Source organism: Protopterus annectens, chromosome 12.part0 (genome assembly GCF_019279795.1).
Source record: "Protopterus annectens isolate FY-2018-M chromosome 12.part0, PAN1.0, whole genome shotgun sequence".
Taxonomy (NCBI): domain Eukaryota; kingdom Metazoa; phylum Chordata; order Ceratodontiformes; family Protopteridae; genus Protopterus; species Protopterus annectens.
This window is the reverse complement of record NC_056746.1, coordinates 626511804-626534406: the sequence shown is the minus strand read 5'-3', so window position 1 is coordinate 626534406 and position 22603 is coordinate 626511804. Positions and strand designations below refer to the sequence as shown.

Here is a 22603-nt window from a genome sequence, read left to right as displayed (position 1 = left end):
CAGTAGTTTGTTTTCCCTACCAACATTAACAAAGTTAATTTAGTCTAGTGAGGAATGCTCATGATCTTTACATTCATCTTTGTGTATTTTCTTCCAAAACACACCCCTTGATGGAGTGGCCACACCCCTTTTAGCAAACCATGCCCAGAAGCACTCATTTTATACCATGATTGCAGGGATGGCTTTATATAATATGGCACCCTAGGCAAAAGTTTTCATGGTACTGGCTACTCCACTGTCTGCTGTTCATCTGGCATCTGCAGTGCCCCATGATTTCCTCCCATTTTTGCCTCCCTCACTATCCATATTACTTCTGTGTTGTTTTGTCATACTTTGCCTTATAATCTATTTCCATATCCATTCAACACATACTAACTGACCAATACTGTATTGTAACCTTTATGTAGAAAATACTTTAATTTAGCTGGGATTCTGGGGGCTGCTAGGCTCTGAGATACATTTTAGAGTATTTTTTCCACAACCTTTGGTCTGATGTTGGCCTGAACAAAAATCATGACTTAGGATAGAAACTTACTAATTTTGTTTCTTTAAAGGAAGAAATAAATTATGTCCTGAGCTAAATATTCGAAGCAGACAAAACAGTATACACCAATATACTAAGAAATAAATGCTTGTGAGGGCACATAAGTCATATCAGTATGTTTGCTTGCCTATAGCCCCCCCCTCCAAAAAAAAAAAAAAAAAAAAATGGTAGTCTGCTTCTCTGTGCCCCTCTAGTGTTAGATTAGGATGAAAATGAAAGAATAATTAGTGGACAGTAACATAATTCACCTTGCTGCTGTCAGATGTACATATAATGCAGCATGCTTCTCTTTTTCTCTACCTCCAGAAGATAGCTCTCTCTTTCTCTCTCTCTATATATATATATATATATATATATATATATATATATATATATATATATATATAATTTAAATTTCAACAAAAGTGAAAAATAATGCTAACAGTAATGCTGTCTGACTTGGTGCTTCTAGGCAGTACACCGGCTCTAGACAAGTTATAGTGACCGTTTATGCTTACCTCTGAACTCAGCTGGGAAGATTAACACTAAGATAACAGCACTACTAGCTGTGCCACTGTGCCAATCATGTATTCCTTGCCACAGATCCTGCCCAGATACCAAAAATAACCACTTAGAGTACAGTATTGATGTTAGACTGTGATGGAAAGTGAAAGAAGTTCTGGCTAACTGGTTACTGTTCGACACCCTGTGCACGCAGACACACACACACACACACACACACACACACACGTCATAGCAGTTATGTTTTTTACACTCATTTCAGCAAACAACACTTGGCCACGTCACAGTGATCAAATAGCAGGGGTTAAATCATATCCTTCTTAATCCTTTCTGGAATTACCAGTTACATAAAGTTTTTTTTTATATTTTCACTTTCCTTTCTATCAGTAGTAGAGATCATTCTCAAAAATTAGCCACTCAGTACTCCATCTTGCAGTCACTTCTCCTGCCCTCTTTTTACTTTTTTGCTGTGGAATTAAAGCAGATGCTGATGCTGTATCCAGCATCCACCCCCATTCTTACAGACAGGAACAGAAAATCCACAATCGCTCCATAAAAGAAGAAATCATAGCTGTGTGAACAGTTGCTACAGTACATTAATGTCTGTGCCTCTCAGCTATCCCGATTTTTACCCTGCTGTCTGTAAAATGTTTGTTTTCTGGTAGAGTACTCAGGATTACAGTTAGTAAATAATGCCAAACCTTAACAGTGTTGTACTTTTTATTTTATTTATTAGACATTTGCTGACTGGGATGGTTTGACTATGCAAAGGTCTTTTTTCAACGGAGGCTTGGGGAGAAAAACACCACATTACAACGATAAGAACATTAACATGAAAAAGTAATGTACGTAATAAACATTTGGCAGACTATGAAGTATTAGTAAAAATATTCTTTGTTAGTAAAAATAAGAGAGAGAGTGAGGATAACAGGTAATAGCAGGGAAAGGAAGAAAAAAAAGTAAGTCATCCTGGGGCTGTTTGAATCAAAATTTGAATAAAAGGAGTGGATAGGGGAGAGTAAAGGAGGGCGAGTAGGGGGAAAGTAGTGTTGGGGTAGGGGCAGGGTTCTGGTATGAGCACAGAGACATGTCCAGGTGCCGATTAGATGTTGATTGAGTGTTTTCTTAAATTCTTGGACATTGGAAATATTTCTCAAGGTCAGGGGAAGTTTATTGTTCAGAAAAAGCATGTTGATTCAAAACCCGTTTCTTCTCTTAACTTTTTAAGTGAACTAGAGTAATATTTCAGCATTGTCCTTATTGTTGGCCTTTGTATGAGGTACTGTGCAAAGAAGTTGAGAATGAGAAACATGTTAGTGTCTTTTTAACTAATCATATGCAAACCTCTGACCTGTCCTTGATTTTTGCATTGTCCCCGATTTTGCCTTGTATTTTCCCATCCCTTCCCTTGCATAAATGTTCAGTGTCTAGTAAATCATTAAAGAACACAGTCCATCCTCTCAGCTATCACTAATTTTGCAGAATATCCCTGACATTGCTTCATATTTTCAACTTCCCTTCTAAAATGTTTGATTTTCTGGTAAGTTGCTAAGGATTATACTTGTTGTAAGGACAGTCATACTTTACAACTGTACTGAATTTTGCAGGATGTCAAGATTTTTGTGTCATAGTTTTGGTATTTTTCTTACAAAATTTATAGTTTCTCAGCAAATTATTGAGAACTGAGATTACAGTGTAATAGCAGTCATTTAAGTTTCAGACTTCATATCTTTCAAAAAATACATCCTAATGCAAAACCTGTTATTCTGTCAGCTTTCTAAGTTCCTAAGAGCGATATTTAAAGTCTGTCCTTATTCTGGGGCCTTTGTCTCCTTACTATTTTGTCCATATTTTTGTGCCAAGAGGTTAAGAGGTATGCAGTAGTCTGAGTTTTATACTAATACAACATATGTTGCTCTAATAACTTTTTAAGAGAATTAGAGTAACATTTAAAGCCTGTACCTGATTTTTGGCCTTTGCCCCACCACTATTCTTGGCATTGTCCAGAATTTGAGTAAAGAAGTTGAGAGTCATGAAGACAGTAATGTCAGACAACCAAGTTGCATATGGCCTGTGCAAAACATGCTGGCCTATTAGCTTTCTAAATAAATTACTCCTGTTTTCCAAGAATGATTTTGGCTTTGTAGCTTTTGACACAGTCAAAATTGACTCCATCTTTTAAATGAAAAGAAAAAGCCAAGAGCCTCTAGCCACAGTCTCAGCACTGTGTCTTCCCATTTGCCTTGCTGTTCTAAACAGACAAGCTTCTCAACCAATCCATCCGCAAGGAGAGGTGGGTTCAAGGTGGTCAGCAGTGTTTATTTTTGGCACTTTGTTTCAGTGTAGCAAATGCACTAATATTACAAACTAACACTTCTGAGGATGTAAAAACATGGAAGCACCTAAAAGGTGCTTTGGAAGTCTTAAGAACTGGAGCATTTGCCTCAAATACTGGAGAACTGGAGGAGAGTCTCCCATTTCCAGGTGGTCTAGAAAAAGAAAAAACGAGAGATGGCAGTCTTATCTAGGAACATGGGGAGCACCAATTTGTGTAAAACCACAAATTTATTTCATGCTGCAAGAGTAAACTAGTCTACTTGGCTTTCTAGTAGAAAAAATGTACATTATGATGTGTGTATGTACCCCCCCTACATTAATATTCTCACTCCGAGATCGCGCTACAGGAAGGGAGAAGGGCATATACACTCCAAGTACTATTTTCTGCGAATTGGATTTTCGGTGATTTGGACCCTATGTCAGAAATGTTCAGCGAAATGGATTTTTGGCAAAATGACATAGACCCATATATATATATATATATATATATAGAGAGAGAGAGAGAGAGAGAGAGAGGTTACCATCATTTCATTGACAGCTCATTTCACTGACAAGCAAATTAGCAAGACCAGTTCACTGAAAGTTCATTTCACTGACAACTCATTTCACTGAAACTCATTTCGTCAGCAGTTATATATGGCCTGTTCCCCATTGTAGTGAGATCCTGGAGTTAGAATATATTGTAAGGGTAGTGTGGAGGGCAAAGTCCCCCACATACTATAAACATTTTAAACTATACAGATGGATACTTACAGGTGCAATGAATAACTGTTTTGCAGAAAACAATATACAACCAAAGTATGTGGGGGGAGAACACCCCCCCCCTTACTATATATTCTAACTCCAGGATCACACTACAATGGGGAACTGGCCATATATAACTATCGACAAAATGAGTTACAGCAAAATGAGTTTCAGGGAAATGAGTTGTCAGTGAAATGAACTTTCAGTGAACTGGTCTTGCTGATTTGGTTGTCAGTGAAATGAACATAACCCATATATATATATATATATATATATATATATATATATATATATATATATATATATATATACACACACACACACACATACATATACATATATGCGTATACATGTATATATATATATATATATATATATATATATATATATATATATATATATATATGTATATATATATATGTATGTACACACACAGCCACACACACCCACAGACATTCCAAAAGTGCACAGACACACCAACAGAAATTGTGCACATCACAATGAAACACAGTCAGAAAGGCTCCTCTGTAAGTGAAACTGCAGTATGTGTTGGGTGGTTGTCTTTAGTGTCTGTAAAGGAGATTTTTTTTCCTTCTCTCATAATGATGCTGTTTTTCTTCTGACTGTTTGTGTGTTTATATAAAGTAGGCACATGCATGGCAATACATAATCCACAAATAAGCCCTGAATGAGCTATTGCACTCCATAACTCATACGTTCCTACTTAACTGTTTCCATACTTCAGTATGAGGATGTAACTTTCTGCCGTGTCTGCTTCTAGCATCGATATATTGCAGCAGAGGTGTACAAAATAGTGCCTCAGTAGCTAGCTGATATGATGATTATATGGCTACAACTCTGTAGGAATTTCTGATACATATTGACTGTTTTCCAGACTTAACATGTTACATACTGTTGTTTCTCTCTCTCATGTATATATGTATGTATATTTACACACGCACGCGCATATATGTATAAAAACCTAAGTGCATTTACACTCTTAGTATCTTTATGCTGGCTGCTTAAAAGATGCTATGTTTGTACTAAACTTGCCATATTTATGCTACTTGTTAAAAACTAAGGGAAAGAGTGCAGAATACATATGTGCGCAGGTGCACACACACTCCAAAACACTCAAGCTCACTTAAAACAACCCTCGAATGCCGGTTTCTGACTGTGAGATGGCACAAGTAAAGTGGTGTTTACTGTTCGACTTATTCACAAACATTTGCTTTGTGTATAGTAAGTGTGCCTGCAGTTAAGTACATAGTTGGGTCTAGTTGGTACATTTGTACTCTGGGACTGAGCTTTGTGATTATTTGACCTGTTGGCTGTTTTCTTGTTTCTTTTATGCTGATAGAGATACTGTGTGAGAGTCAGTCCATTCATAGGAGCCACAGTGATGGGTCACTGTTGTTAGTTATACTAAATTAGATTTTACTGTCTACCAGTGGATCTACAAAGGGATCCTTCTTGGTGGGTCACAGATTCCCTTTTGCCATCCTGTTTTGGTAGATGTATCCTTTGTCAAACCTCAGCTGTTGAAATTCCATGAAAATCGGTAGCTATACATTTCTGTATATTACTTGTCAACAAAGTAGGTATCAAGTCTTTTTTTTCATTTGAGCAAGTTATGCTCATTTAGGGTTTTAAATGTATGGTTGTGTTTGGTGCATTGTATCATGGAATGCCCTGGTGTAGGACTCTACACACGCAAGTGTGAGATCTTCTGACAGAAAAAAAAAAAACATTTAGATTGTTATGAGCCCACGGTGGTGGTGCTGCGGTAGCGTTGTCACCTCACAGTAAGACGCTGTCCGGTTTGATTCTCAGCTAGAGCGTCTTCTGCGTGGAGATATGCGTGAATGGGCGTGCCTTCGTTGAAGGTTGTGTGTCAGGGCTGGTAACTCGGCACGTAAAAATCAACTACCAGTCATTAGCGGACCGGAGTTCCACTGTGGCGAACCCTAACGGGGAAAAGCCGAAAGACTCAACAACATTACTGTAGATTATGAACCTAGCTATAGTACTCATCAAGGAGGAGTTCCCTCTTATATCAGCTGATACAATATGGATGCATTGCTTATGTTCTATATTGGGAAACTGATTTGTAATTAATAGATAATGGGCTGTAAAAATTATTGATAATTTTAGCAAACAGGTATGCTGTTTCGGCTGTGTTTATGAATGACATAATGTATAGGTCTGTAATTAAAATGTTTACTTGGAACCATAAAAAATGAAATCAAACCCTTATTGTAAATTTTTTCTAATATTTCCACTTGCAGTGCTTTGCTTTTAAATTCTATCATGTCAGCATTCAGAGCAGAATTTATAGCTGCAAGAGCAATGGATTTTATTGGGATGATTAAGGAGTGTGATGAATCTGGATTTCCTAAGGTAAGTGTTAAAAAAAGAACAAAAATAAAAGAAACACCAGTTTATTGTTATCTCATGTATTTTATTGTACTCTACAGTTTAAGCTGTATGTGAAAACATGTTGTCCTATTAATTTGATAAAGTGGGAAATATCAGCCAGGTTGGTTTTGAATTCTGTGGTGGTCCTTATTTCAGCAGACATACCAGGAATTATCTGCTCTTTATAAACTACACACTTTGGGAGAAAACAATGAATAAATAACAGTTAAAAAATAAAATAAACATAAAGATTTAGGATAGTAAGAATATGTCATACTTCTGGGCAAGACTGTGTCAAAAAACTCTAGATAGTTTTTTATTTTATGAGTAGTAGGATAATACATATAGTTTATATATTTGCTTTTGTTTGCAGGAAAAGTCTGAATGGTGTAATACTCATTTTCAATGGATGCCCAGGAGAAAAGTTCTTAGAAATTGTAGACATACAAGGTTTAAATAAGTTCTAAAGAAATACATACAAAAACACTAAAATGCATTAAAATTGAATTAACAGAAAGTAACTACACAAAGCTGCAATGTGTAGTAGGTTCTAAGAAATGACATTGGTGCATATTAAGAACATCATTGAAGCAGAATGTCAGTATAAATGTAATTAACGGCATTAAACAGTACAGAGTATCAGCATTTGGTTGCTAAAATGCAATATTCATCTAAGAGAATCATGTTGATTGGTATGATTGGTAAGCTAATACGAGAACAGAAGTGCCCATATTCCTCATGGGAGGAGGGGAATAAACTCACTTCAGTAAGTACCAGTTGGGAAGAATTGATTTATTGGTAAATGAGGAAATCATAACTCTTTGGTATTTTTAACCTGGAGATTAAAGACATTTGCAATTTCTAGTTGGATTTGGATGTAGTTTGAGGCTGGTCTTAAAAGTGAGAAGACTGTTTGTTTGATGTTGAAAGGAATGCTGTTTTATAGTGTAGCTATGCTTACTGAGTTCCCTTGTACGTTGCTGGATTTTTGAGATTCTGTTAAGTGCTGATCCTTGGATTGAAGGTTCCTTTTGCTTTTGTAGCATTTTATTTTATTTCTGATGGCTGAGATGTTTGAGACATGGTGTTGTACTTTATATGCCATTATGAGCTATGTATATGATGTGTAGTAAGGTAGCACTAGCCAGTTCAGGTTCGGCAAGGGGATGCATTGATGGATTTGGAATGAAAGGTTGGATGCAAATGTTCTTTATTCCAACGCTTTTTGTGCTTGTTCATTTGTGCTGTTTGTTCATTAGCGTAGTCTGAAGATGTATCAAACTTGTGCATGCATACAGCAAGCTAGAAAGTAAGAGGGATGTTGCATTTACCTTCTTGCTGTGATCAGTGAGAATCTTATTGGTTTGTGGCCTGAAATCTTAGGCTGACTAGTTGTTCATGGTTTTGTTTGTATATTTTCTTCCGTTTCACCGTATTGTTTTCACTGCAAAATGTTTGTTGTGGTTTTGTTTTGTGCTTGCTTTCTTTGTGAAATCCTTTGAAAGTATTAAACTTTGCAGCGTGTTCCTTATACTTTAATTTTTTGCTTTGGTGTTCTGTAGGTGGATTCCTTTAGCACCGCCCAGTGTTCCTTGTGCTTATGTATGAATTACTCGACTCTGACAATAAACTTAGTGTACCGTGTACCAAATAGGCATTGTAATACAGCATTGTGTGATGCACTGCAAGTCAAGAATGCTGAGTGTTCAGTGAATTCCGGGATGTGGCTGTACATACTGTGTAGCCGGCATATGCTGCATTGTACTGTTTGGTTAGTTATTTGTTGTACTTACAGACTCTAAATTAATTTATGTTTTTGGCAATGGAGTAAGTGGGCTGGTTGTTGACCATTGTAAAAAAAGTGAGGAATCTTAAATTAGTATCTTAAGTAGATGTCTATATCTGCTGTCTTAAGTACAGTGCTAAATCAGTATACCTAGGCTTTTAGAAGGGGGCAGTTAGCCTTTATAGGTGGGAGCCTTTGAACATTAGTTTGATCATCTTTTATTTTGAAGCTGTGGAAGAGGTATGGGAAGGACAAAATCGTAGCCAAGCGCAACAGGATTGCTATTTGAAACAATTGCTGCTCTGCCAAATATCCATTTAATAGAGGGCACTGAAGTGTTGGACTCACTTTGGTACATGTCTGAGTTAGTATATGCTAATCTATGCAAAATATGGCAGTCACTTTATTCCATCCCCAGGTACATGCCTGCTACTACTGGAGAGAGCTTATTCTTGAGGTACAAAGAACTTACTTTTTAGCTGTGAGAAACATGTAGCTCATTTTCACTAATCCATCACGTGATCATTTCTGAACTCTTTGGTAGCTTGCCTCTACATACCTTGTTCATTTAATGTAAAGTAAAATAGGTTTCTATTTTTTAATGGGGCTGATAACCCTTAACCTTCTGCATTCATTTTATGTTAAAATACTCAGAAGTGCTGTGTTTCTAGTAGTGGTACTAGGAGTAATAAAAATAGTTATAATAATAATAAATACTTTGTATTCTGAACCAAACCTTTAAAAACTCAGAAAAATACAATTTATGTACAATGATACCTTGTTGGATCTTACCAAATTTTAATTATCACATATCGTGTCAGGTTATGGATTCAACATTCTCCCCCCGAAAGCTTTTTTAACCGTGTTTTTCATTTTTATAACCTTTGTTAAAATCATCATATTAACTTTATGGTTTTAATAGAAGTGCTATAAGAGAATGCCAAGATTTGTATTCATAAGAGGAGCATGTGATGAATGGCAGTGAGCACTTAGGCTTTTATTTTGATGATTTGGCTGTTTTGGGACTTCTTGCCAGTCAGATTGTAAAACTGCCATTTGCTTTATTTCAGAACTAGGTTCAGAGTTCATTTCAGGAGCCACTAAGATCTGTAAACGTAACAAGAGGTACTTATTTTAACATTCTGTTGCTCTCACCAACTCCTTTTATTTTGCATTTTTGTTTTGACAAGCATAATTAGTATTTTAATTACCATCCCCAGTTACGCTTGTAATTTCTACTAACTTCATTTTTGGTATTTCTTGGTTATGGGTTCTGTTTAATTGAGACCTGATCACTTGAAGTTGACATAACAAATAGGTGAAAAGTAGAGAATCTATACTCCCCAGAGGTTCGGTGACTGCAGAATTGATTATTTTAAATTTGGGAGATACAGGATAACGTCTCCAGCATAGGGTTATGTGACCTTACTTTGAAATATGTTGTTTCTTTCACCGAATCCATCCATTTTAACATTTTTATTAAATCAATTTTAGACAATGGCGTATGTGCATATACATTAATAGAAGAGTAAACAAACCATAATAACCTTTCCATGCAGTGTACTTGCTGAATCCATATTGAAGAGATCAGATCATTCTTAATCAGGACACACAGAAATGTTCTGTAACGTTTGTTTTACCTTTTTCCTCCTCTGTTAGTGTGCTTTCTGTCACTTCCTCTAGCTCTCATTCCTTTTACTTGTATTTCTTTTTGCTGTTTTATTTCATTTATATATATTTTTTTACTTCTGGCTATGTGAAGTAAAGTCACAGTCACTCTTTCTCCATTCTGTCACAACAAGCCTAATCTGGTATATGTCAGTAGGACAGTAGGACTCTGTATGCATTTAGGCTTTTTCACAGTTGATTCAGGTGGCAGTCTGTTACCTAGATGAGACCTTTCTGTCTTTTTAAATGTATATTCACATGCCAGCTCTAATAGCAGTTCACCCAGTCAGTTTCTGTAGTGCATCCTTTCACATGTTATATTATCATATTGCAATTGTTATTGCCATTTGCTATGCTATACTTTACATATAAAATGTAACCAGAATAATAGAATTTTACTACTTATAACTTAGACCCTTCTCTATGAAACCATCTCCTTTTTGACTTAGACCCACATTTGACTACTCATATCAACCACTATTATTGCCTTATTACCACTGTTGTTGATAATTGCTTTTAATATGATCAGTTTAATATGATTGTAAGTGTTAAAGTGTGAACCTCAATTACTTGTAATTCCTTGTACTTTGTTTTTGGAGCTTTTCTCCCCAGGACTCCATTGAAAACAGGTACTTTGGGCCCAATGGACTATCCTGGTAAATCAACTACAAATAAATAAATAAATAAATGTACTTAGTGTTGGAGTGACTTTGGGCCAGCATGAGTTATGTTTAGTCCTGCAGACACAATTTTAGTGTTTTCTCCCGGTTGGTGTTACTGGAAGATTGTTCCAGACACACCCTCCCAAGCATGGGAGTGCTACTTTTTGAATTGTTTCTTTACTCCTTGCTGCAGGTTATCTTTTTCACCTTTGTTGCTGATGGTGTACTTGGAAACAAAACTGCTACAATACCAGGTCAGCTTCATTGTTAGCCCTGGTCAAAAAAAATGGCAGAGAGGGAAGACCAGTGTGACTACATAAGAATAAAAATAAGAGGTTAACACTTAGGGCAAAAGATAGGGCTTACAAAAAGTGAAAAGGACAGGGTGGGAAAGTGGAAAAGGCAATGGTTACAAGAAGGCTAGCAAAAAGGGAATCAAGAAGCTAAGGCTTATTAAGGATAAAATTGAAAAGCAATTATCAGAAAGGATCAAGAAGGGAAGCATTTTAATACATAGAAAGAAATGAGAGAGAGAGAGAACTGACTAGCATAATCAGAGGTGTGGTGAGGAAGACTAAGAAGCATAGGTGATTGAATATGTAGTTTGCTTTGTCTTCACAAAGGAAAGCAAGGGGAAGGTGCCATGGTGGGAAGGGAGGTAGGGGAGAATGAGGATAACTTTACACAAAATAGAGAGAGTAGGTTCAGAGGGAACTGGCTACATATAGGAAGGCTAAAACTCAAGGACAAGGTGGACTGCCTCATTTTTCCCCTTTAGAAGTCTTGTCTGTGTATTGGCATACCTCTTGATAGAGATCTTAAAACAGATAAACTGGGAGTTTGATTGTCGTATAGCAATTGTTATACCTTTGTACATGGCACAAGTGGAACAGAACAAATCCAGGGAACTGCTAGCCCTTTGGATGCCTTATCTTTCTGGTTCTGCCCCTGGTGAAATAGTGGTTAATTGCTGATATTTTTTCTGGCCTGTATTTTTCTAGTAGTTTTACAGCTGTTCTAACTTTCCTTTGGCCTGTGTGTTTTTGTAGTCTCCTTTAAATTTTTGTGTTTGCTAGTGGTGTTGCTGTATTTTGCTGAGCTTGGACCTGACCAACCCTACCCTTGTACTTTGCTACTGGATTTGACTGGGAAAAGTCCTGCAACATTTGGAACGTAAACTATTCTGTCCTTATTTTATACATTAGACTGTCCTAGTACTGATTTAAGTGCTGTATTTATACTGTAGTAATTTTGCTTCTGAAAGTGGTCTAGCTGGTATCCCCCTCCCCATTAAGAGTAGACACTAATGCTGGTGGTATTTTTGGCTTGTGTTATGGGTTACATAGCAGTGTTAGATTTTCATTGGTCCATGTGCTCTCATGGTCTACTTTAAACTTGTGTTTATGAATGCTACCACTGCATTTTGTTGGGTTTTAACATGACCATCTTTACAACCAAAATGAAAGAAGTAAAAAACTAAGAACCAAACAAACAAACCAAAAGGCAAAGCAAAAAAAAGATGCTGGAAAATCGGAACCATTCAGCACAAATTTTATTATCCACACATACAAAAAAATACACAGGGATTAAGGGCTTTCATCTGCTTTATATCTTCAGACTTCTTCAGAATCCTTGAAACACATATTTAAAAAACATTTAAATATCTTTTATCCATTGATCATGTGATTAAAACATCCAGTAGCAATATAGCAAATAATTCAAACCATAAAAAGTCATACTATAAGAATTATCTTATGATAGTAATAATATCTATTCCTACTAAAAGTCTCCTAACTAAAAAGTATGTGCTTTCTGGATAATATTGCCTCATCTGTTAAACCATATAAGATTTGAGGCATATTACACTAACAATAGAAATATGTGCATTCAAACCTTAGGGGACACAAGCATTTAGTTTTATTTGCCACATCATTTCCCTGCATTCAATCAAGTCCTCCCAGGGCCCACCCTTAGCATCTTTAGATATGACATCCAAGCCAAAAAAAGCAAAATTATGATCTGGAAAACTTTGGACATGTTTGTATAGGGAACTTTTATATATATAGCTTTAATGTCTTGAAGATGTTCATATGTTCAGATATTTAAATATATTTTAAATGTGTGTTTCAAGGATTCTGAAGAAGTCTGAGGATATAAGCAGACAATAGTGCTTAATCCATGTGTATTCTTTTGTGTGAATAATAAAATTCATTCTGAGTGGTTCCGATTTTTCAGCATCTTTTTTTGCTGTGCCTTTTAACATGACCAGCCTATCTTGACCTCTGCATCATAAGCCAAGAGCTATTTCTTCAATCCAGTAGGTCATTTTAGATGTGTTTGATGCTACCACCCTGGATCTAGTTTCCCAACAGCCTTTTTTCCCCCTAAGAAGCCTGACTAGGTCTGTAGCATGTGGAACATTCTGAAATTTCTTTACAAAAACCTTATTGCAAAACCAGGTACAGTGTCACTGGAATGTACCAAAGGAGCTAGACTGGTGCTGTGGTGTGACACTTTCCCTAATGATAGGGAAAGTAGGTTGCTGGATGCATATGAGGAGATTTATACTTCTGTCACCCTGGTCTTTAGGGAACTGAATTGCTAGACTCACATAATAAAATATCAGAAGTGTGTTCTCAAGCATTACTTGAAATGTGGTGGAGGGCAGGATAAAGCCAGCAAGATGGCCCTCTTGAATCATGTCTGAATCTCTGTTCATTTGGGAAAATGTCTTCTAGTGTGGGTATGATGCTGTGGATGTAGCATCTAGGGCCATAGCTAATTGGTTAGTGTTAAGTAGGTACACTGAGGACTGAATCCCTGTACATTTTTCAATATTTACAGGAGGTCATACTTCCTTGCCCTTTGGTTTAGCTACTGTACAAAGGGTATTTGCATTGCCCCATTGCTAACCCACTGCAAACAAGGGCATCCATTTCTACCCATATGTGAATGTTCATGTGATCTGGGCTGAAATGTACAGGAAAGTCAGAAAGAGCAGAAGAATGCAGCCATCGATATGTGAGCATCCTAGACTTCACCTGCAAAAACCATTCACAGAGAACAGCCTTCTTTTGGCCATTGTGGATATGAATATCTGCAGAATCTTGCTGTCACTGAAGAAGATGCAGTCTCTAACCAGCCTGTCCCGGACCATAGCAGACAGATTAAAATGGACTTACGGGCAGGCCATGATCAGCCCGGTGCACATGACATCTGCCAATCTGATGGCCCCATTAGCCAGGCTACACATTAGAAATTTACACTGGTTCCTAAGGAACATATGGGACCAACAGCTGGATCTCTTAGTAACATCCATACCAGTACTGACCTTTGTCAAAAGCAAACTAAATTGGTGAGTGGTATAGCTGGTGAGAAATTAAGGTATGCCCCTTAGACCAACCATTCATAATCAAGTCTTGGACACAGATGCTTCAGATCAGAACTAGGGTGCCCACATCTTGGACCTGAAGCTGCAGGGCATATGGACATGTCAAGAGAGCATGCTGCATGTAAACTTCAATGAGATGCTGGCAGGTTATCTGTGCTGTAAAAGCATTCAAGTTAGGATGGGTACCAGGGACATTGAAAGCATTCGCAGGCAACACCACAGTGACGTGATGCAAATTCTATGGGGGACCCACTCATGTAGGCAGACCATTGAGGTTTGGGAACAAGTTCTGCAGTGTAGTATGTGCTTATGGTTGGCCTACAACACAACTATGGAAAATACTTTGGTAGACCACTTTAAATAGGATGTCTGAAAATCAACACAAGTGGATGTTTCTCACAGAGACTTTCCAGGAGATCACCAACAGATGTGGTGTTCTTGATGTGGACCTCTTTTCATCCAGCAACAGACAGCAAAGGAAGTACTGCTGCAGAACTTATCACAGTAGTGCTTGGACAGTGCATGTCTTCCTACTTGATTGGAGAGGTCTGTTTGTGCAAGTTTACCTGCCAGTTTTCATGCTCCCCAGTGTTGTACAGAAATGATCCGAATTGGCCCAGGTAGCACTGGATTTCATCCTTTTCTGCTGTTGTAGTATTCTTTACATGAGGGAGATTGCTTGACAAATGACCCGACGTCAGCCAGTATACAGAAGTCTTTAGTGCCTAGGGTGCATGACACGAAGCATGTAGGTTGCTATCCGGATATAGGCCATAAAAGCGATAAACACACGTGCCATCCTCAGAAGTTCTTTGCTGCCAGACAGAAACATGTCTTCCATATGTACAGTCTGATTGCCAAAGAAATTTCAGTCTCAATGTATCAGATAAGTCCTCTGTTGGGGAATTCTTTTATACTTTTTGGTTGTGTATAGCATTTAATGTCATCCAGGAAGGGCAAATGCCAGTGTGGACATCAGATTCCACATAAAGACAACCACCGACAGTGCCTTTTCTGCCTTGGGCCTTCCCACGACCATAAGGCTTGCCTAGTTTGCCAGTCCAAAACTTTAAGAAGTGGGATGAATTCTCTTTCCATCTACTTAGAAAATCAGTGGTTAAAACCTCTCGCTAAAAGGATGGAGGGTCCTTCAGGCTCAGAGGCAAAGTCATTAGTGAAGGCCAAGAAACCTAGGCTGGAAGCTTTGGCTGCACCTCCAGTGCCAGACATCTCTCCTGAGATGATCACTGTTCATCAGGGCCATCATCTGATCCACAGGCTGAGCCCATAATGGAGATCGCCTTGGAGCAGGGTATCAGCACGCACTTGGAGGTACTGCAGGCATCCAAATTGGACATCTAAGGCAACCCAGATTCGTAATCTCTGAAGACCCTAGGGGGTTCCTCCTATTCTAGTTAAGGAGAAAGTGGATTCAGACATAATTTAGTGTAGGCCTACTGCCAGCCCACTCATTCTGACATAGAGTTGATATTCCTAGAAAAAAGAAACAAAAGGATGCACATGTTTCTCCCCCATCTGATCCTCAGAAGGATTGGCAGGCTTTATCTCTGAGCATTTGTTATGCTCTCATGTCCCTTAAACCTCCTGTACCTACCTCCCCCTGGACTGCTTCACCTCAATAGAGGTTAAAGGAAGAAACCTCTTCAGAAGAGGAACAGCCTTCTGATGATGAGTCACTGGCCTATTCAACACAGATCCCCTCCTTACTAGATTATGCTTCCCCATAGGAAGACTGTAATGGGGATTTTACCAGCAGAGGAAATTTCTTTTAGTGACACATTGACCAAGAAGCAGGAACATTTAAAGCAGGAAAGCACTGAAATGTCAGATGTTCAAAAATGCTGCTATGACTTACTGCAGGTGGCCCATGGGGGCTGCTTTTAGAAAAGAAAGAATTAATGTGGCAGGTCCGCCTAAATGCGGGGCAATGGCCAGGATTAAACGATTCACTCTCCATTGCTTGCCTATTAAAACTAAAAGCAACGGAAAGGTAAAATATATAAAATATAAAAAATATTTATATACATTTTTTATATATACTTTCATTTTTATATAAACACCATTATGTTAACTTGTCTATCTCGCCTTCATTCTTGCTGGATGGAGTTGAGGAACCCGACCTGGGAAACTCCGGCTTCCCTCTAAAAGCTTCGAGTTCCTGCCCGGCAATGCTATTATGCTCCCAGTCTACGTAAGTGAGAGTCCTCAGATCTAAGGTTGCAGCTACATGTCGAGTTGGTGGTTTTCTTTTTTTCTGAATAGTTTTTGTATTAGTGTTTTAAAACCCTTAATATTTTAAAATTTTGTATTTTTACTTATTATGAAGATTTCCCCTAATTTTTATCCCCTTTCCCCTTTTTCTGTTTTCCCCACAAGTTCTTCCTGGAGCCTACAGGCCCTTTTCTTTCCTAGTGGGTCCTGTATAGTTGTGTTTGTGTTATTTTAAAACATTTTACTTGTTTTAGCTTTGTGTTTTATTTTAAGTTTAACTGTTTGGTGTGACTGGTGTGTTTGTGACTTTTTTGAGTTCACCTTGATAATGTCTAAAGAATGATTCAAGAAGTGTGATGCGTGTGAAATGTCTCTGATGAAAATGTCTCTCACAGCGCTTGTGTCTCTTGTGTCTACTATGCCTTTGCAAGAGCCCTGCAAGACTCCTGTGCTGTTGCCAGGGCTTCAGCCCTAAGGGAAAAAAGGAAAGAAAAAAAATAGAGATTAATTTTAAGAGGCTTTATCAAGCCAGAGGATTCCCAGGGATAGTCTTCAGGGATCTAGGTCTTGGCTCCTAGGTCGCCCGGCTCCGACAGCCCTCCGGGGCTGTGGGCCTAAACCTCTGCCTACATAGGCTCCGGCTCTCAGTCCACAGTTCGCCACAGTTTCTGTGGTTCCTCGGCTCCGGTGTGGTTTGTCGGCCTTGGGCTCGACCAGCTCGACCCAGACCTTGAGGTCCCAGCTAGGGACCATCCGCAGGTCACCATCGCTTGGCTCATCCAGGATCCTCCAGACGGACCCCTGCTGTCCTGACGAACCGTCGATCACTCCTCTAGATCGCCGAGGCTGTGGATCATGACCTTCAGAGAATAGTGGTCGACTATAGAATCAGAGCACTCACCCAGATGATGGAGAGCCCGACTCATCAGTCGATGCACCTGCCCTGTCTCTCAATATATTCCTCGCCGACTCTAACGAGCTGGGCGAACCGTGTGAAGCGAGACTGTGATAAGCGTCGGGCGATGAAATTGTCGCCCGGCTCCGTGTGACTCGATTTCTTCCTTGGAGCGGGCTTCCGCCGGACTTCCCTCGTCGGCTCGGTGGACCCCATCGGACCCTTGTCCCGCCCTTCCTCGGGCTTCGGAGCTTTGAGTTAGGCTCCGGGATTCGGCTCCGACCATTGCCTCGGGGCCATCACTGTCCTCGGACTTCGGACCAGCTTCTGGGCCGGGGACTATCTGGCTTTCGAGGTCGGGGAGTGCTTGTTAGTCATCACCGGTGTGTTCACAGCCTGGCGGCTCCCCACCTCCGGCTGGTGCCTCAGGTCTAGTCGGCCTCCCTCATCCCCTTAGGCAGAGCCAGCTCCTCCTCCACCCCTGTGGGGATCTCATCCTCTCCCTGTGGCCTCATCCTCAGAAGAGCCTCTCCTGACTCAGAAGAGGAGTCTCAGAAGAGGAAGTGTAGAGGAAACATCAATCACATCTGATACAGATTTAGATGATTCTGGATTTAGATGATTCGAGGGTCTCCCGTTCCCAGATTGAAGAGATCTCTTTTTGCGGAGCAAGCTAGAGATCCTAGCCCTTAACTCTGGAGGATTATGAGAGATCTGGAGGCGTCTGTATTGGCGCCTGTTTGGCTCTAGCCCTTCCACCTCTGGGTGTCCCCTTTGACCCCCTCATGCGGGTGGTTGCTAAAAGCTCCTGGCCGGCTCTGATCCAGGAGACCCCACTCCCCAAATTCATACTTGGCTTCAGCTCTTAACCAGCAGACAAGCAGTTCTTAGCAAAGGAGTTTCTGTGGATGCTGGTGGTACTAAGAACACTAAGAAGGAACGGCATTCTTCAGTGCCTGTCCATCCAGAATAACAAGTCCATGGACGGAGTGCGGATGCAGGCAGATTTTTCATCAGCGACATTTACTATCACGTTAAATTTGAACTACCTGTCATCACTCCTTTCAAAGGGACTTGATTAAAGAAGCGGGCGTGACATGTGATGAAGGACCCTACAGGGAGGGGGTTCAAAGATAAAATGACACTGGGGCTGGCTACCCGTAATTCCACCCAACAACTCCTCGCCTCACCTCCTTTCTTGTCGGCTGATGGGTGAGTAACCCATGAGGACAGCCGTGGCCTTAAGTAGGCACATATGGGGGATGCGGCTATGCAATTTTGCGGACCCTCAAAGACATCTTCACACTAACTCCCGTTTGATGGATCATCTCTTTGGTCCTCAAGTGTGAAAGTATGACTAAGTCGCGGACTGATCAAGCAAGACTCTTTCTGCCGTCGGAGTCCGTTTCTACAAAGACCTAGGCCCGCCAAAAAAAGGCCAGAAAAGTCAGGAAAGGGTTTAAGGGACAGCAAAATCAAGGGAAATAAGCCTGGCCTGAAATTTGGTTACCCGCCAGAGGGCGATGCCGCGATGTTAGGCGGTAAAGGAACTCCGGCAGGGGCTCCATAGCCCCAGGGCGTCGAAGCCTTCTCAGTAAGCCATTTCAGCATCCCTGAGGTGTTGCCCGTGCCCGCCGAGGTTGGTCGGAAATATATCACTGTGCCAAAAGCCTGGCTGTCCCTCACTCAAGACAAATGGGTACAGTCTATATCATTTCCTAGCTATTCTATCCTTTCTTCACGAAACAATCAAATCAAATCTTCCAGATGTTCCACCCGGCAAGGGATCTGGCGGTTTTGGGAAATTTTCAAACAAAACTGCAAAAAAAAGAGCAATTCAGGCCAGCAGCAGACCGGCAAGGAGGATCTTCTGCTACTCAAGGTTTTTAGTTCAAAAGAAACTGGGGACCACTTTAGACCAATGGATCTTCTCATGATCACAAAGAGATCATGGAAAAACAAGATTTCCGGATGGTCGCGCTGCACAAATGGGAACTGAATTGGGAAGGAAACTGGATGTGCTCTATAGACCTTCAGGAATGTGCTATCACATAATCACCTCCAGCGGCTCCCTCGGCTCCAGGCAGGCTGGGAAGACGTCAATTTCAATTTCCCTCCTGCCCTTTGGTCTGCCCACTGCCCCGGTGTCAGGCAAATGCATCTTTGTGGTAGCCACTCACCTGAAGACGACAAAGTTCCAGGTGTTTCCATGTTGAATTTGGAGCTCCTCTGGCCCCACCAAGCATCTCCTTCTGATGGCCAGGGATTACATGGGATTACACTTTCAATTAGGCATTTCAATAAGTGCGAGAAAGTCTGTTTTGAAAAGTTGTCGTTAATCATGTATTATAGAAACAAAATCTAGACACAGTAGACATGTCTCGCGAGGCTAACTGAATCGAGCTAACAGACATACTACAGACTGGTCTCACACCTTCAGAACAACACAGAATCAAAAGCCAGGTTAGTTCTGAAGGGTATTTGGGAATTATGGCTGACTGCCATACCTCTGCTTGTTAGCCAGATTCATTATCCTACATCCTTTAATGGATACTCTTTACACAATGGTCATACCAGCAGCTTCCAATGTCCACAGCACAAATCAGGTGAAATATGATCCGTGGTGGATGTCTTCCCCTCAGCACTGGTGGGGAAGACCCCCTATTCTCCCTGGTTGGGCGGTTGCCCTACTTCCACAACGGGCCGCCTGTCCGGATGGGGGCATTATCAGGATGGGGGGCGACGCAGGGTACGCATTCAAGGGGGCGAAATGCGCGCAAATGTTGCCACTTGCAGAGCAGTTCTTTGGATTTACCAAGCCCTTCAAGACTCCAAGCCAGGAGCGATTGCAATCAGACAGGAACGGTGCTCTGTCAAGTGAGTACATCATCAAACAAAGAGTAATGCCCAGGTCCTGCCTGTGAGAAGCACTCAGATTGTGGCAATGAGAAGCACTCAGCAGCGTTTTCAGTAGTTTTTCCCGGGAAGTTTTCTGTAATAAGCACGGACAAATAAGTCAGAGCTATAAGCATGCAAATTGAGTGGTCTCTGAAAGACGTCTCTGTAGAGATTTTGTGAGAAGTTTTTTTTTCTTGCTGCGATCTTTGCTGGGTGAGAAACGTAGAAGTGCAGACATTATTTCCAAAACAGCCTTTACAGACATTATTGCACAGAGGCGCTCTAGTCCAGAACCATTTCCCGGGGACTCTAGTATGCATTGGCCCCTTCCTAGCTTCTCTCATTTCCTCCTGAAAGCTGATCTGCTCAGCTGGCCTGGATTTGCTCCAGGTGCTCCTTGCGCACCTCATTCGACGGGTGGCAGTTCCCCTTTTCTGCATCAATTTCTACTGGGTTCTACCTTGGCATCTGGACCTCTGGGTCTACCTCATGATCATCAATCCGGGTCATCGGTCATCTGGATATCCCTCCCCTCCTGCTTGGTTCCTCAGTTCAACCTTAGCCAGGCTTCCTCAATTATCCTCTCAATCGATATTTTCTTAGCTTCCATAAATCTTCCACTAGGAAGATTTGCTTGAAAGTAGTGGAAATGTTTCACATTTTGGGCTGGAAGGAATTTTGGGCTCCTCTTTCACTGCTTCCATCAAATAGTGCTTGAATTTTCTAGTCCTTGAATTCCGTAGCATGAACTTCCCCTCTACTCTTAATCCTTCTGGCAGCTAAAGTTCACTTGGCGTATCTTATTTCTGAGTCTGCCTTAATGTCCTCTTAAAGTGCAATTTCCAGCTAAAGGAGTTTTCTTCTCAGACCTCTATTTGAAATCTTCCTTCTCCTTGGGACCTTTTTTTTCTTCTTAACTAAATTTCTACCCTTCTTGATTCTCTGGCATCCTGTTCTTTAAAATTGCTATCATGGAAGACTCTCTCTCTTTCTTACTCTCTTTACTTCACTAGAAGCATCTCAGAACTTCATGCAGAGCTTCATCGACCTCCTTTCCTGTTGTTCCATCTATTGTTCCATAAGGACCGTCAACCCGTCCTTTTTACCTAAAGGTGTCGGCCTCAAATCTAAATCAAAGCATTGACCTCTAAATTTTTTTCATTCCATATTCCAATAGGTCTGAACAAAAATTACTGGCTATCACTTCTCGTCAGTGAAGTACTATTGGATAGAAGACAATTCAGAAGAAAATCTGATCAAAAACAATTCAGAGATGCAGATCAACTGTTTGGGACTCAGTTTCAAGGGTATCATTTAGAAGATGGCCATCTCTGATTACCCTCGGATTATGAAGGCAGGACCCAAAAGCTGCCTTCAAAAATTAGCCCATTCTACAAGAGCTTTAAACCTAGGCTTAGCCTTTAAGAGATTTGGCTTGTTCCTTAGCTTTTGTGCGGCTGCTTGGGCTACTCCTCACCTCACACTTTCTCTACTATAGTTGGTTAGCTTCTTTCATTAGACTGCTAAGGTGGATTGGTTCTCTCAGGGAGTCTGTTCGTCCACTGTTCTGGGACGGAGTGCTAGGGGCAGTCCCATCCAGCAGAATGGCCCGAGATAGACAACAACATAGCAGTTAACATATCTTCATAGCGTTCCATGTTAGTGTTCTTTCTCGCCCTTCTTTCTTTAACATCCCTCCTCCTCTCCCCCAACCTCTACAGACCTAGACTTCCTGGCCGAGTGACCTCTAAGACTTCTTCACCTGACCTCTCTTTCTACCACCCTTGCATATCTCCTATCTCAGGATCCTGAAGTCACCTTCTTTCATCCCTCTCTTCTCCCTGTTGATCTGTTTAGGAATTATTCTGTAACTATTATAAGCTGGGTATAAGCTTAAGCGAGAGATCAAGTAACTCTGCGCCTAGCCAACTCTCAGGGAGCATTGTGGTGAGCCGGTGGAACCAACTCTCGAGCTACAAGAGTGGCAGTGAGGCAGAAGTGGGTCGGAACGAGGATAGCAAGAAGAAGAAGAAGACAACTAACATGGAACGTTATGGTAAGAACATAACTTCTATTTATAGATTTTATACATTATGTGTGTATTTGTATTTATTTTCAGCATATTTGCACTTGTTAATGTAATTTAAATGCTGGTTTTAAAGAGTGTCTTTTTAAGAATATTTTTATGATTGCATTTCATGAATATATATGAGTTCAGGGAGGTTCTATTAGTGTGATGGGATTGGTTTATTTCTTAATTAATGCTCTTGCAGGATGTACTTAAGAGCGTTTCCTGGATTTGCTCTTATCTGATGAATTTGAGAAGGTTCTTGATGAAAGCGCTTATCTATTTGTTATTTTGGTTTAATAAAAAGTGTTTTTACTGCTCCCAAAGTGCTTTGCGGCCATTTACTACAAGGATTTACTTGTGTTGATGGTGTGTGTGGTTCCAGGAGTGCTGACTTTGTTTTTATATTGATCTGAAGTAGTTAACTTCATTTGCTCCGCAACCTGTGGGTATCGGATC

At 40.3% G+C, this 22603-nt stretch overlaps 1 protein-coding gene across 1 annotated transcript in view; it reads left to right on the top strand.

Moving 5' to 3' along the window:
* VPS35L (VPS35 endosomal protein sorting factor like) overlaps window positions 1-22603 on the top strand; it is a gene marked incomplete in the record, with an annotated part of 3288436 nt that overhangs the window by 1180082 nt on the left and 2085751 nt on the right. Inside the window, 1 exon segment of the mRNA XM_044089753.1 lies at window positions 6415-6526. Within this exon segment, the coding sequence (XP_043945688.1) occupies window positions 6415-6526 (112 nt within the window).